The following is a 12,987-nucleotide window of genomic DNA, read 5'->3' as shown; positions in this document are numbered from 1 at the left end:
TGGGAAGTAGTGAATTAATTCCTTGTTTTGCTTTGCTTGCGTGCGCGGCTTTTGCTTTACCTATTAAACTGTCTTTATCTCAACCCACGAGTTTTCTCACTTTGACTGATTCTCTCCCCCATCCCTCTGCTGGGGGAGTGAGCGAGCGGCTGGGTGATGGTCAGTTGCCAGCTGGGGTTAAACCACAACATGCAATCCTTTCAGCTTCAACATTTTCTTAGACTATTCTTAAATGTGAACAATTTAGGATAGGGACTGCATATTTTTAAAGAAAATCACTGCAAATCATCATGCAAAAATAAAAAGCTACATTCAGAACAGTGGTGTTGAAGAGAATAATCTAGTTCAAGGTTGCCCTTATGGTCATGTAAGTTACAGTATATAATTTTAAATAAGAAATCCTAATCTTTCAATACCGTACAATAAAACATATTAGCTTCTACCCCTGTAAAATTCAAGGTGACAATGAAGTCAGTGTAAGGACTAGGAATACAAGTCAGCGTTACTTAGCACTCTTTTAAATTAATTCACTGACCCACATTGTTTTCTATAGTGTCCTTTCCAGAGAGAGCAGTTAAGCCATAAATGTCAGCATCCTACCTTCAAACTTTAGAAGAAATTACTGAAAGCTGACATTAGTTTTGTCATTATCAAATTGCTGTCACTTGGCACAAGTTAAGATCCAGGATCCTCTCTGACCTTTCTCTCTGTGACTTAATTTCCTAAAGGATGATCCAACTCATGGCACCATATGAAACTACCCAGTCTACGTCGATCAGCACCACGAACTGACTGTGGATGGACATTCCTTTCACTGCTGGGCACTGTCATGGACAACTGGACCAGAAGGCAGTAAGTTGCCTTGGAAAACTGTATCTCAACTGTTTGCTCTTTCAGTCAGTGTTGTCAGTGTTTTTCTTCTCAATGGGAAGGATAATTTTAAGTTGAGCAGAGGCTATAATGTACACTCCTCAGCAGTCCAGCTGGCAACCTATGGTTTGTGGCTTCATTGTTAGAACTGAATGCATCTCAGAAGAATTTGGGTAACACCCAAATTTATTTTTCTTCCAAACTTTATCTTGTACTTTTCAAAATGACAAAAAACTGCAAATTTAAAAGTTAAAGCTGACTTGGTCTGACAGTTTTAATTTCTACAATGTAGCTTGAAATTTCATATCTGATGTGCGAAATCAAAGTTTTACCGAAGCCCTCTTGGGAAATCTGTGCCAGTACAACCAGGCTCTTCAGGTATCAGTCAGCCATGTGCAATGTAATCAGCTGAAAGTTATATGTAGCAACGATTTGGAAAATGATTTGGCATTGCACACATAAACCACACATCACAGTTACCTGAAGCTCATCTGAACAGAATAAAGGAGTTGAAACTAAACAGTTTGATGAAGCATCTGCCTGGAAACTGTCTTCCCCAAAGTGATGGAAGAAAAGTGAAGGACTGGTGCATAGCATAGGTGCAAAGAATTAAATGTTTCATTTTGTCTTTGTCTCCACAAAAATTCCCTCTTTTCAATATTACTGGTATAAAATTAGAAAAAAATTCTTAAACTCTGATCTTTTTTACTGGTGGAATTCAGGTCATGATTAAAACACTATGTTTAGTAGTCATTTTCATGTAATAATTTAGCCACTGGATATTGTACACAGTACATTAAGTAAGCATTGTTTTGAAGTCAAAACAGCTCTTTAAAATGGATAGTAAAGATATGTGAAAAAGGAAGCTAGTGAGGAGATGAAAACAATCTGTGATGCTCCATAAGAAGCTCTTATAAGGGGAGGAAATCACATTATGGGTTCACAAAGTCCTTTATCATCCACAAATTGCCTCCAGCTGAAAAAGGGTAGCATTAAAGGTGGGGGCTCCACCTTACTTGCCGCTTCTTCGATTTCCAGCTCTCCCATGTACGTGGTTAGGAGTATGCTCTTCTGCTGGAATACCAAATGTTTTCTTTGTTTGTTCTGGGAGTCACGCAGCTGGAATACGTTTCTGGATTTTGTAAAAGACAGACTAATGTCCCCGCATAACAATAATTAACTAAAAAGTCTTCAGAAATGAGAATGCAAAGGCTACATTTTTGTATAAATATGTAGTTGTGAGTTGGTTTCTAGTACATATATAATTAGACCTGCAGCGGCACAGGAACACAATACCCATAGGTGCCCTCAGAACAATTGCTCCCCCTCCAAGCACTGCCAACTAATTGGTACTTCTGGGAATGATATCACAGCCAATGTCAGCCAATCTGTGCTGCTCCAAACTGCTCTGGGATCCCCAGAGTGACCACATTTTCAAGGCCGGTACTTTCAGGAATACTGAAAAGCCACACGGATGCAGCTGATTTTGTAAAGCTGCATTGACCGAGAATATTGACGTGATGGCCAAACGCTCATGCCAGCCCCAGCTCTGCTTCCATCAAAGGCAGGAGATGTTTATGTCTTTTTACATCACATCATACCTACTTCATTAAATAATTCCTAAATGTATTAATATATTTTAATTAAGTCAATTACCTGAAAGAAACTTTCTGCATGTTACAGAGTAATAACTAATCTAAAAGACAAAACATTTTATAAACACAGGTAAACTAACAAGCTGTTGTAGGGCAACTGTATTATATAGCTCTGTAAGGATAGTTCACTATGAGCCAGATTTACAGTCTTCCCCCAGGCTGCTCCAGGGACAGTGGAACAATCTATTGTCCATCCCATTGAGGTAAATCATAATGTCATAATCTGACCGAAGACAGTTTATTTATATAACGCCATTTTATTTTTGTCCAGATGAATATTTAAAAAAAAAAAGTTTTAGTGTCCTTATCAATACATAAATGCATTTCAGCAAGTGGCTGAAAAATTCTGTAACACTCCAGAAGCATTTGGGTCAAAACCTTGCCTGTGTATGACCATTTTGGAGAAGTGATTAATTAACGTACATCATCAAACACTTCATTTAAAAAGTGTTCTGGAGTCCTTTCAGTATACTCAATACACTTGTGGTAATAAAGTCTAAGAACCAATCTGAAACCAAATGTTGACAATTACAACCAAATCAAGTGACTGTTCCAGATATAGACCATTATAAACCACTCAAAAATCACCTTTGCTCAAAACATATGTGTATCGACAAACCTCTCTTTTCTAAATGTAGTCAGATGTTGGAAAGAACAACCTCCCTCTTCAACAAAAATAAAAATACCCCCCATCAGTTTTCCCCAATTTTAAGAATAAATATTTCAGATTCTGAGGCAGAAATGGAGGCCTAATAGACAATTAAAGGCATTTCAGTGAAAATGGGCCTCGGATGACACCCTGTAAAATGATTTATAGTGTATTTACCATAGTTCTACTAATGAAAAAGCAGTTGTCAGACTTTTCTCAAGAGGATGGTGTCAGTGCTACTGCAAACTCTGCTCATAGAAAGTCATGAGTTAGAAAATGAGAACCAAATGGACTCACAGCTGGGAAAAGCCAACTATAATTAATTTAACTAGCAGCCATTTGTACAGACTTTGCGTAAGTTTAAAAATTTCCCTTGAGAGAAACAAGGTCAGTGAAGGATAGAGTTCATGTCTTCCAGTGATAATGAAAAATACTTATACATAAATAACAAAGAAATATTTCAAAGGCTTTGATTCTTTATTTGATGCATGGAAAGTTCAACATTTACACTATGACCAAGCACTACAAATCCTGGCCAAAATATGGGATGGAGAATTTAGCTTAGCGGTTATTATTTTGATTCTGATTTAGAGTCATAGGAGGAAAACAGAGGAACCTCTGCTATCTTAAATAACCTATCCCCCTCCCCATGATAAACCGGTCTTACAAGAACAGAGGGAAAACAATGTCATTAAAAAGCTTTCATTCCAACTCTTTGATGAAGAAGATGCAAACAGTTTGAGCCCTAACATGTTGTTTCATTTTAATGAGCAGTGAGTACCTTCCTTGTCCTTATTAAAGTGGTTAATGGTGCTTCTGCTGCCTCATTATCACCGCTAGAACACATTCCGTGTTGTTCCTACTGCTAAGCCAACTCCTTTTAGTTTGACAGATGATCAGAAAGTCAAATCAGATTGCTCAGAGATACTTGTTAATAAAATTCCAACAGTGTTTCTCTGAGTGCCCATGGGGACGATAAAATTACTTATATTTTCGTGAGGTTTTCTGTAATTACTGTGATTGTACTTTCTCCAGATAAATATATCTATGCCAATTAAAGCCATACTGGGTTTATATGTTGATCAGACTAGCATAAAACTGTTATTTAGTTTTAATCAAAACATAGAGATTAAATTGAGCTTCCCTTGTATTAATTCCAAATGTTATGCTTATGTACTCCACAATTTGATTTTTGTGAAGCAGGTTAACATTTTACTAAAAAAGCTTATTTTTACACACTTCTAACAGAATTTTCTTTTTCTTTGTTTTTCACTTCTTTTTCTTTTCTCACCTTTTTTTGCTTTGGGGCAGGTGATTTTTTCTTGCTTTTTTTTCTAAATACACGGCACATTTTAGGCATAATTGAAATATGGCATAATGCTGATCACAGTGTAAATGACTAAATGGATATAATATCAGACAAAATAACTACAAATGACTAACGTCATTCTACCAACATTCTGCTGCCTTTCCTTTTTGGAGTGTAATCTAATAGCTAGGTAAACAGATCTGAACATCACTTACAAAATATTCAGAGTCTGTAGTTAACAGATTATTTCATAACCTGTGTACCCATATTAACCTGACTGGATTTTAAGTGAAGATCATGAAAATTTTCAAAATTGTTTTTATTGGGGTGTTCTTTAAATATTTTGTGGGGAAAGAATGCTACATTCAAGGTTCCCATCAAACATAAATCTCTGTGCAATGGGTTGTAAAAACTTACTGCTAATAGCAATCAGATTAGCAACTGTATTTTTGTCCATAATGTGAGGATGAGACACAATTACTCTGAATAGCTGCCAGAAAGACTCATTTGCAGAAATCACTTGGTTCTTAGCAGGATGAATAGACAAAGAAAACAAAAGAAAAACAGAAATGAATACGCGTTTCTCACCAAAGAGTCCAGTCATGTCCACAGTAAGGCTGAACATTTCCCAGGTAGAATCCCAGAGACTGTGTGACTTCAACTAGGTTGGTGAAGTCCAGACTGATGCTGTTAAAAAGCACGGAGGTCATGATGATTTCATCGATTGCCCACACATCTTCGCCTTGAGAAGAGTGATATGGTTGCCACCATCTGAACTGAATGCCAATCTGTCTTGCATCTTCAGGCAGCTCCACTGAAATTATTCTGGAAAACAAAGCAAAATTATTACTGAAAGTTTTGCTGTTTGTAATATTCCATTGGGATGTATTTTATGGTTATTTTTTTCCTACTGATCCTAAAAATCATGGGTTAAATTCAGCCCACAAATACCTTACCATCTACTGGTATAGCTTCTACCAGTGACAGGGACAGGGGAATCGTTAGTTCTCTTGGTAGTCAATGTATTTATTGAAAGACAGCCATGTGCAAAAGCCACCAATTTTGTAAATTTTGCTGATACTGTGGAGTTCTCTGTAAATTTTACAGTTGCTCTTGCTTGCCAGAAGAAACCTGAATGCCCTCCATCTGAAACCCAGCTGTAGGCCAGGGGCTTAGACTGCCAAAGGGATGATCAGCTGACAAAGATTTACAAATTCCAGCTCCACTTTCTCAGACTCAGTGCATTTTATCCTGATCTGAAGAGACGCATCTTCTTAACATCTGTGCTTGTTTCTGCACAGCACTGATGTCATGCCTGTATTACTCTTGTCCTAGAAGAACCCATCCCTCTAAATTGCCGTGTTCAAAGAGGAAAAGGTTCCTCTTGTCAGATTGTGATTATGTGCAGTCTCTTATGGCACACACTTTTCTGCTGTACTTGCATAGAGATGCAACTGGAGATGAGTCCCAGGTGCTTCTCCTGGTATGCAAGGTCACCTGGTTTGTCATGGCAGCTATGTCAACAAACCTGTAATTGACAAACTGCAAAGAAAATCAAGAGTAATATCTAATTTCCAGGAGCAATTATCATATACAGCAGCAGGGAGCATGCATTAATTGCCACAGCAACAACACCTTCTTGAAAGCTCCATAAATCACCAGGACCATGGTGACCCACGCGATGCACGTGAGCTGTGAAACAGACTGGCAACAGGGACATTTGTCTCCATTGGTGTACAATTACTTGCTGGCAAAAGAGTTTTCGGCAAGCTCATAATGTAGCTGATATTTTTCTTTCTCTCTTAGAGGAAATGTGGATAAAATGACAAAACAGGTAAACTGGAAACATAATTTTATACTTTAGCACCAAGTTTTTTCCAGATTTAAGGCTTTCTAAGCTGCCTGTTGTAATGTTTTGTTCTGTGTGTATGAAACAGCCTTGTGCCTGCAGCACTCTTAGTGCAAAACCACACTCTTAAAAATTACTTGCTAAACTGTCCTTGTAAAGAGTAAATTTATAACACTGCTGTTTAATGTCACATTGATTTTTAAAGAAGAATATGTTAATCCATTAGCAAGAAAAAAATCAAACGGCTTGGCTAAACAAGTGGAAAGCACTCAGAAAGTTCTGGCTGGCATTTCTAGGAGCCGCTTTCTGCTGCTGTAGACTGGAGAGAGCAGCATCGAGGAACAGCCAGAGGTGATGGCTGCTGCGTCCCCATGGCAAGGGACCAGCAGTGCACACACTTTATGTATGGTGGATACATTTCTTTTACTGCTCAAATAAACATGCTTGAACATCTTCATACCCTTCTAAAAGAAAGACCAAGCCCCATTACTCTCTGGCACGTGAATAAACTACAAGGACTTTCTTTCTACCAAGGGTTCCCTAATAAGCAGCAACCCTATGACTTTTTGGGTCAATTTTTAAAGGCACAAATGACACTAAATTGCTACTGATGCTAAAAGGCACCGATAGTTTTGACTTCCGTGGTTCGGTAGGGCAAAACTGAGGAAAGCCGGTACCCTGGCTAGGAGGAGCACTGCATCCAGCATACACCGTGAAGCACTTGGCACTTGTGTGAGCTAATGCTCTGTTATAATCTTGGGCATATTTCTCTGCTGGTGGCTGTCTCTGATGCCTGCACGTTCCTTTTTACTCTTAACTCTTATAAGCTCACCCACATGGACACTAATTCTCACTGACAGTAATTTACAGAAAATCCTAAATGATGACATACACTACTGATACACCTATTGGATGTTAAAATATTTAACACATGTTAAAATAAATTTCTCATCCCAGGGGATTAAGCAAACACAATTTAAAAACATTGGTGTAAACTACCGTATATGGCACATACGTTAGTATGCAGAACCTGACTACATCTCCAGTTATAACAGCTTCTCCTGTCTGGTTTTGATTTGCTGGAGATAGATGGAGAGGGAGGGAGATTCTTGCTAATGACTTTTCTGCTGCAGAAAAGAAAAGTGTTCCTACTAACATTACCAGCTACCATTAGATTTCTTAAAAACCAGCTGGGAGACCTTTGCTCTGATCTCATTCTTTCAAGCTATGCGCATACCTAATATTGAAAAGCCACCGCTGTTCTGCTCAGAAGAAAAATGCAGCTGTCAAGTGTTAGCAGATTAAATGCACCTTTTCAGCAGAACATTAAATGTGTAATTATTTTTTGTATGACTGAAGATTAATTAAATTTCTGGATACAGATTGATTGTCAAACTTTGCAGCAGTCCATCTATGTTACCAAAAATGTTGATATTTTCAGACAACGTAATATGAAAAGGTGAAGCTTTCTTCATGTTCTTCATCATAATTATTGCCAGCACTATCTTCAGGTTTGTATGACTATGATTTTTGTATCTACCCAGAGTGGAGTATACATATCCCATGGCAAAACCTTTCTAACCTGTGCGTGTTGTGCTGAGCTCTTTGCCCTGTCAGAACAACAGAAATTAAGTGTTTCATACATAATCTCAAAAAGCAAAAAATGTCTCTGGCATCAATATAATTTACTACATTTACACCTTAAACCTCATTAAAATCAATCACTGGAATGTGTATTTTCCTTTTTGTTATAAAAATTTCATAGTGCTATATATTAAAAACCTTTAGGGAAATATATTCCTATAGCTGTAATCTTGAGTCTAAGACTTAGAAACAGGGCCATATAAAATATATATGTGACTATAATAAAGGATGGAAAAGAAAATTTTGAAGAAGGCTTATGAGTGTTCCAGTTCGTAGGATCTTTCCTTTGGAAACATTCACAACTTCAGAAATTAAAGTCCACATGCAATATACTTCTACCAAATACAGCTATTCCTCTCTGATTTTTGAGTATTTCTTATAGTTCCCAGGAAATATATTTAATGCTACAAGTTTTTTTTTCCCATTAGGATATTCTTAAAAACCTTTTGTATATTGTAATTTTGTATTGAATTATTAACAAGATGAGGAAACAATTTTTTTTTTAAGTGAGCTGATCTGAGCTCAATATATATAAATAATGAAAGTTATACGTAGCTAAAGTGACTTGCAGACTTATATATAGTCCCACCCCTGGAGCTCACTCAGGCATTATCCTGGAATTGGATGGAGGGGTAGAGAAGGGCAAAGCCACCCTTGGGCTGGACCAAAGAATGGACCATCTGGGACAGGACCTGTGATGCCACCGTCGGCTCTGCCTCTTGTGTGCCCCCTCGCAGAGCATCTCCTTTCATCAGGATTTATTGGTTCTGCTGCAGCACCCTGTGAAGGTGGATGCTTCCATGTTTGAGTGGGTTTGCACAGAGCCAGCCCAGATTGGTCTTGGCTTGCGGTACAGGTGTGCTCATGGAGACTCTTGATTTTGCATGTGCTTTATTAAAATTGGTGGATGGTCTCACAAATGTAACAGTAAGTAATACCTTCTTTTCTAAATACATCAGATACATTCCTCTCTAATCTGACACCAAACACAGGTGCTGCTAAATGAGATGAGCTCTTTGTTCAGCTTCTTCATGATTTGCACAGTTTCCAGGCGTGGTCACTGGCAGGACCTCCCAGGGCACCGAGTCCAGCCCACAGGCACAAAGTCATGTAATCCCTTTCATAACGGGAGCAGGCGCAATTTTCCTGCTGACCTGGAGAGACCCTCACAGTCAGATTTTGTCTCAGCTGTCCTGCGCTGCCTGCAAACTCCTGATTCCAGAGGATGGTGTAGTGAAGGTATCTATGGCTTCAAAGCTACAAATAATTTATGTTAATTTATCTTTACAAGTGGCTGCTTCCATGGGAAAAGACATGCCCCTATTTCCCACAAGTACATTTCTTCCCGCTCATCCCGCACTGCCTCGGCTTGTTCTGTCACATCACCTGAGACTCAGATGCCATTAAATCCATGTGTTCAGTTTTACAGAAGCAGACAAAAATGGGAAGTTCCCAGAACAGCTGCAAAATTTTAAGGAAAAGGGGTAACTTTCAGTGTGCAGTAAAAGACCTTCACTCCACTCACTCCCGCACCATGTGGGCACATGTACTTATTCTCCACATTGCAGTGACTACCACTACCAGTGTTAACTACATGTAGATAACACTCCTCGTAATATTTCTGCATATACCTTGGCTCATGGTAGTTGAGATAAGAATAGTGTTCCAGTAGTTTCCAGGTAATCCCGTTGTCGTAGGAGTAATGCAACAGCACTCCTTCCCCGGGCTGGTCAGGGGCTTTGCAGGTACTCAGCACTGACTTGCTGCCCAGGCGTAGTGTGAACTGCAGGAACCTGGATCAGAATTACACAAATATTTATAGGGTACCATATGCACAGTGGTGGTTTTTTTTTTCCTAACCAGGTTGTTTTCAGATCTTCTCAATCTAGACAAAGTTTGATAAATATCAGTTATGCGGTTTTGTACGTGCAATTTGTTTTTACTGTCAAGTAATGCAATGTGACATATATAGGTAAAAAATGCCAATCATTACAGCATTTAATTATTTATTAGGCACTGAAGGGGAGGGAGAGGTAGTGAATGGATCTAATCAGCTGCCACAAGCTGTCAAATAAACACAACCTTATAAATAATTAATTAGCACTTGGCTTTGACACTCAGGTTTGATATTAACATTGCATATTCTCCATCTGAGCTATACAATAACTTCCCTCCAGTCTGTTTTGGGCTCTGTTGTTTACAAAGCAGGAGGAAAAAAGGCAAGGCTATGAAATCATCATTAAAATATGGAACTAGGAGTTTTGAAAAAAAACTTTTCATCTTGCTAACACAATTGGCTTAATAATAATACACAAGGTTGTAGCTGGAAGGGGAGGGGTTCCCAATTTCTTTGCCTCACATTACTGCTCTCGCCCTCTCACCTGGACTGGGAGCTGTCAAGGAAGGAGGTGATAAGCTGGCGCCTCCCATCTTTGTTGAAGACCAGGGCCTTGCCGCTGGCCAGGACCCCGCAGCCGAAGCTGACCTCAGCCCCCCGGATGGAGTAGAAATTGTGGTAGGAGGAGAGGCGGGAGCTGGCGAAGCTCTCCGAGATGAACACGGGGAAGGTCTGCGACGCCATCTCACACGCTGGCCCTGAAAAGCCGGGGTCACACCTGTGGGTGGGGAAGATTGAACAGCGTAATTAATGACCCATCTTCTGTGGTCGGCTGGCGAACCAACACAGTGGCTGCCGTCGTTCGTGAACTGAAGATGCCTACAAAGTCCTTCTCAAATCTAAGGACCAAGAACCTCTTTAAACTTTATTTAGGTATTGCATAGCAATTGCACTTTCTTTTAGCTAGTACTTACTTTTCCAGTTTTAAAAAATCGTAGTTATGAATACCCCACCAATCTACTTACAACACACAATACAGAAATATTTTTATTCGTTTTTGGAACAAAAGTACTGCTGACGTAATTTACAGTTGTTCATATGTAAAATGATTAATTTGCTTTTATCTGTCGCATGTCAGATGTGATTACAAGAAATTGACTACCAGAACAGAACGCCCCGTGGGTCACGCTCTTGTTAATACCTAAAAATAGTTACACAAATATTTTGAATGTGCTTACTGATTTTCAGTAAGTACCTTTACTTTTTAGGCTGGAACACTTTTAACAAGCCAGACTTTCAGAAAAAGTGGAGTGCTGACCTTCTGTCCTTGAGGTCTGTTAGGCTATGGGATATTAGAACTATGAAAATTGTGATTCTTTCCCAATATAAAAGTGATACAGCCACAAATCACCTCTAAAACCAGTATAAAGCATGCATCACTGACATTTCAGTGTGCTCTGTAGCACATTTTAAGGTCAGCTGGAAATTAGACTCTCTCCCAAAAGAAAATTATAGAAAAAAAATTAAATGTGCTGCTGTTTAGAAAGATTGACTTTTAGCTCTTCAATGAGCTTTATGCATTCTGGGGCCTATGCTAGTTTTATATTTAGTCATCTCAAAAAGCAAGGGCTGAAATAAAAATCACTTCAACTTTCAGATCAAGTGAACTATGTGACAGAAATTGAATACAAGTACTGAATTATAACTCTTACTTGCAGCCGTTTCTAGTACACTGTCCTCGCCCTGAGCAGAATTTGAGGCAAGATGGACCAATATAAACTGCAGAGAAAAGAAATCAGTTAAATGAAGGGTTATGTTATGCGATAAACAGAATATAACGAATACAAGAAAGTATACAGAGCTGATCATACAGTTACTGTATTTATCTTAATCCCGCTAGCTGGAAGAGGTCTACAAAAGGATAAAATGTGTTTGGTTGTATCCTTCTGTAGAACTGAGTAATGGAATTTTGCTCTGTGTCAAGGATAGCCAGGGATAATTTATTATTTAATGGGTAATGTCTATCTGTGGCTTGAGACACTAGTGATGTTTTAATTAATGTATCTGATTTTTCTAAGGCTGTGAATGAGATCAGATGATTTGATCAAGTCATTGACCATTTTCTTGCCTTCCCTTTTCTTCATCTTATTTCAGAGTTGTAATCCAATATATATATTAGTGCATTCCAATAGCAGTCTTGTAGATTTTTAAAATGTATCACTGCTTCTCTCAGTGAAATCCACATACTTAACTTCACTGGACTTATTGGAATTAGAATCTGCCCTGATATGTCTTAAGTAACTATTAAATATCATACACTTTCACTGATTCTTTCAAATGGAATAAAACTCCAAATCATATGCACTCAAAAATACTCCAGACTTGTTTTACTCTTTTACTTCATCTTCCTCCAATGACTCCTAATCGACAGTGCTGATATTTTGTGGAAAATACGAAGGATGGAAAGACGAGCAAATCTCAGTATAATCTACATCTCATTGCACTACTATAAAGAAAAGCATTAATCTGGGTATAGACCAAATGCATTAATCTGGGTGTAGTCCAAAGTGATAACTTGTGGACAATGTTCTTTCAATACAATAGCATAAACAGGCCTTAACCATGAATAGTGTCAGCTTTTCTGTTGAAGAATGCCCATTACTTGGAGTTATCCACTTGCACTGTGACTTTTGGAATGTCATCCAAATAGCCACCAATTTGAAATCATCTGTAACAAGCAGTACTTATTCCCTCTCTTAGTTTTATGATGTTGCCCACCATAGCAGTGTGTCAGCACTCCCTGGCAGACGCACTCTAAATCCCTGTTAGCTACCCCTGTAACTAACTCCCCATCAGACTTCATGTGATTTCTAGATTTTCTCACTTTTCAGGGTGCAAAAATTCTGTTCTGTCTGTTTGATTTATTTGTCTCTCTTTTGAGGTCTTTTTGAGGGGGTGGTAAAAGTAGAAGGGTTAAAGATGTAATGATGTCGTTCAAAATGAAAAAAGCTTTATGAAAATTGGCAGTTTTCCAGTGTTTCTAAAAGATGGCCAGCTTCCAGATTTCATTTAAAACTTAATTCACATAAGAAACAGTTGTGAAGCTAAAAGTCAGAGTGCTGAATCCTTGAAAATCTTCCCCTCTTCAAGAATTTGAGTGGCTTTGCACTCTTT

At 38.5% G+C, this 12,987-nt stretch overlaps 1 protein-coding gene across 1 annotated transcript in view; it reads right to left on the bottom strand.

Annotated features, from left to right (window-relative positions):
- RELN (reelin) overlaps positions 1-12,987 on the bottom strand; it is a 305,627-nt gene that overhangs the window by 89,268 nt on the left and 203,372 nt on the right. The window contains exons 18-21 of the mRNA XM_009328375.1: positions 11,526-11,592; positions 10,358-10,591; positions 9,608-9,769; positions 5,072-5,308 (exon numbers count right to left, since the gene is read on the bottom strand). Of these exons, the coding sequence (XP_009326650.1) occupies positions 5,072-5,308; positions 9,608-9,769; positions 10,358-10,591; positions 11,526-11,592 (700 nt within the window). The remainder of the gene's footprint in view (positions 1-5,071; positions 5,309-9,607; positions 9,770-10,357; positions 10,592-11,525; positions 11,593-12,987) is intronic.

This window comes from Pygoscelis adeliae, unplaced genomic scaffold (genome assembly GCF_000699105.1).
Source record: "Pygoscelis adeliae isolate BGI_AS28 unplaced genomic scaffold, ASM69910v1 Scaffold267, whole genome shotgun sequence".
NCBI lineage: Eukaryota > Metazoa > Chordata > Aves > Sphenisciformes > Spheniscidae > Pygoscelis > Pygoscelis adeliae.
The sequence above is the reverse complement of the archived record's forward strand: the minus strand, read 5'-3'. Positions and strand labels throughout refer to the sequence as shown.